The sequence below is a fragment of the Theobroma cacao genome, chromosome 6 (genome assembly GCF_000208745.1).
Source record: "Theobroma cacao cultivar B97-61/B2 chromosome 6, Criollo_cocoa_genome_V2, whole genome shotgun sequence".
Classification (NCBI taxonomy): Eukaryota; Viridiplantae; Streptophyta; class Magnoliopsida; order Malvales; family Malvaceae; genus Theobroma; species Theobroma cacao.
Genome location: NC_030855.1, coordinates 2,285,694 through 2,288,525, shown reverse-complemented (window position 1 = coordinate 2,288,525; position 2,832 = coordinate 2,285,694). Strand labels below are relative to the sequence as shown.

General features: G+C 34.8%; 1 protein-coding gene across 1 annotated transcript; it reads right to left on the bottom strand.

Annotated features, from left to right (window-relative positions):
- LOC18595283 lies at positions 338 to 2,366 on the bottom strand. The gene is made up of 5 exons (XM_007023166.2): positions 2,038 to 2,366; positions 1,591 to 1,690; positions 1,335 to 1,434; positions 925 to 1,004; positions 338 to 778 (listed from the first exon to the last, which is right to left on the bottom strand). Exons 1-5 carry the CDS (start codon positions 2,258 to 2,260, stop codon positions 523 to 525), a joined length of 759 nt encoding a protein of 252 aa, XP_007023228.2. The 5' UTR covers positions 2,261 to 2,366; the 3' UTR covers positions 338 to 522.

The following is a 2,832-nucleotide window of genomic DNA, read 5'->3' as shown; positions in this document are numbered from 1 at the left end:
TATAAAACTTGACATATAATATGATTATTTTTATAATTATTTTTTAATGATTCCTTATGCAAATCCTGAATTTGTCACTGAGAGCAATCAATTTTCAAATTGAAAAAATTCCTTACTTTTTAATATTAGAACCATGCTTTGTATATCAATTGTAAGAAAATAAAATTATATATTTTATAAATTAAATGTCTTATTATTATTCTTGAAAAAGTATAATGTAATTACCATATTCTTGGTACCACGAAGAATAGTCTGTTTTTGTTAAAATGAGTTAAAAGGGATAATTGTGAAATCTCAGTGCAAAGGCTAATGTAATTATCATTACCATACTTCTCAAAAAAAAAAAAATTTACCATTACCATAAAACGACAGAACAGCCAGCAAACAATTTACATTGAACTAGTCCTGGTATGTGATTGACTCCAATGACATCGAGATTGTCTGTTACAGAACATCAAGAAACAAAATTTCAGACCAACAATGCAGTGTGGAAGCCATCACCTATCCTATCTACTTGTGGAATCATCCTCCTAAACATTGCAGGGTGAATCTTGGGGGATTACTCGGGCCTTCTGGTCCCTTTCTCGAAGCACCCCACAACCGGGTGCATGAGAGCCATCCTCTCAACAAGTGGCCTAACTTGACATCTGGGAGAGGAATTTCCTCCTCTTCTTCATAATGATCGGAGGTGGAGCTATCCTCTTGGTTTTCATCCTTGTTATTAAAATTCACAGAATTATGTTGTTTCTCTTGATGATAACTTGATCCCGATGACAACCTATATGCAGACCAATTAGAAAAGAGATAAAAGAACCAGAAACAAACCATGTGTGACCCAGAGTCTAAAACATGACATGGCTCATCTGACAGTATCATCAAATACAAAAGATTAAAGAATAAAGCAGAGTTTGTCGGGCTGAGTACCATTTGCAGGGAACACTGTGATGTTTCAAGCGTCTTCCTAAAGGTAATTGGTTGACGGACATGTGTCTAATAAATTGAAGCTGTAATGTTCCAGAAAACAAACATCAGACAATTACAGCTTGAACTCATAAAAGGTAAAAATGCACCTACTAAGGCTTCAGATGAAACCCAAGAAGAAAATAAAGGCCATTATTATTTCTGAACTTAAAAACACTTGATGTCTGATAGCAAGGTTACTTTCAAAACATAAGAACACCATCTCAAAGCAACTATAAATTGTAATTTGCAAGTAGACCAAACAGCAGGAAAAAAAACTCATACAGCTCTTTTCCAGTGTTCAATCCAGCCATCCAAATTGTAAGTACTAGTAGTATTATGTAATTAAGAAGTTTAACAAAACTAAACAAAACCTGATCACCATCTTTGATCCCAAAATTTCTAATGCAAGCCTTGTTGTTTACCAGCTTCTGACCTTCATAAGACAAGCAAAAATGCCCCCAAACATGTGACCTAACACCAAGTGTTATAAATCAGTAAATCACACATTTCCTGATCAACTCAAAAACAATCAAAACCCACATAAGAAACACATTTTAATCAATCAAACGGATAACAATCATGCCTAATGTGATAGTCCATGGATCAGTTAATTATTACGAGTTATACCATGAAATACTGCCATGAGTGTCCCCTGGCAATGTTGCAAAAAGTTCCTCTATTGCTACCTTAAGCTCTGCAACTGTAGCATTCCTTCCTACGTTAACATCTGCATATAATCCAAAAGCCTCGTTCAGGGAACAAAGAGAACCATACTGGACTAGCTAACTCAAATAATTTTAACTTTCATGAGCCAATTCATAAGCGCTTCACCAATTTTATATTATAAAAAGTTCCACTTTTTCTCTTTTTGTTCGTTTCTTTCCTTTAGATACAAAAAGCGAAAAAAGGGAAAACATGAAGTACGAGGAGAAAAAATCGCCATCATCGAAGCTCAAAGATTCATCAAAGTGATCAGTTTTGCCTTTCTCTTATCCACCTTAAGATTTTGAACTAAGCACTACGAAGAACACCAGCAAAAAACAAAAGGGTGAGTGAAAATCGATGGAGTTTTACCAAAGAGAGAACCGTCGAGCTTGAGAACAGAGAGCTTAAAGTTACGCTGTTGAGGAAGTTTCCGATACAACAACTTCCGTGCAACGACAACATCGTTATCGTCACCGTCACCGCCACCTCGGCTATTAAAATTCAGCGGAGCTAAACGCCGCCTATCTAGCAAATTGAAAACCCGCAAGCTACCGCCACGACTACTGTTGTTGTTCTCCTCATAGCTTTCCATAATTAATCCAACTCTGAAATTTTAGGCTTAGGATCAACTGAGACGCAGCAGCAGTGACAAAGAAGAGGAAGACGGAGAGTTTTGTTTCGTTTGTTCTTCGAGAAGAGACCGTTGTAGGGGGGATTTTTATTTGGTTTTTTAATTTTAATTTTAAGAGATTTTGGGATTTTCACTCCCTTCCGGAGTTGAAAATCGGAGGCTACTCGCGTCTTGGAAAGGAAACGTGGCGGTAAAGGTCTAAAGAAGAGCGCGTGTACCCCACGGAGGTGATTTTTCAAATTGAGCTTCAGGCCCACTTGTTATTTTTCTTTTTCTTTTTTAATTTTTAAATAAATTTAAAAATCTGATTTCTTCCAAATTAGTTTTACCAAAAATCTAAAAGAAATTTTAAATTATTTAAAATTTTAATTATTTTTATAACAGGTGTGATTGATATAACATATTGATTTACCATAATTAATGATAATATATCATAAAATTATAATTACATGATAATTTCAATATCACAAAGATAAGTCAATATGTCATGTTAGCATTACGTGAATATAAAATGATAGATATTATTTCATTTA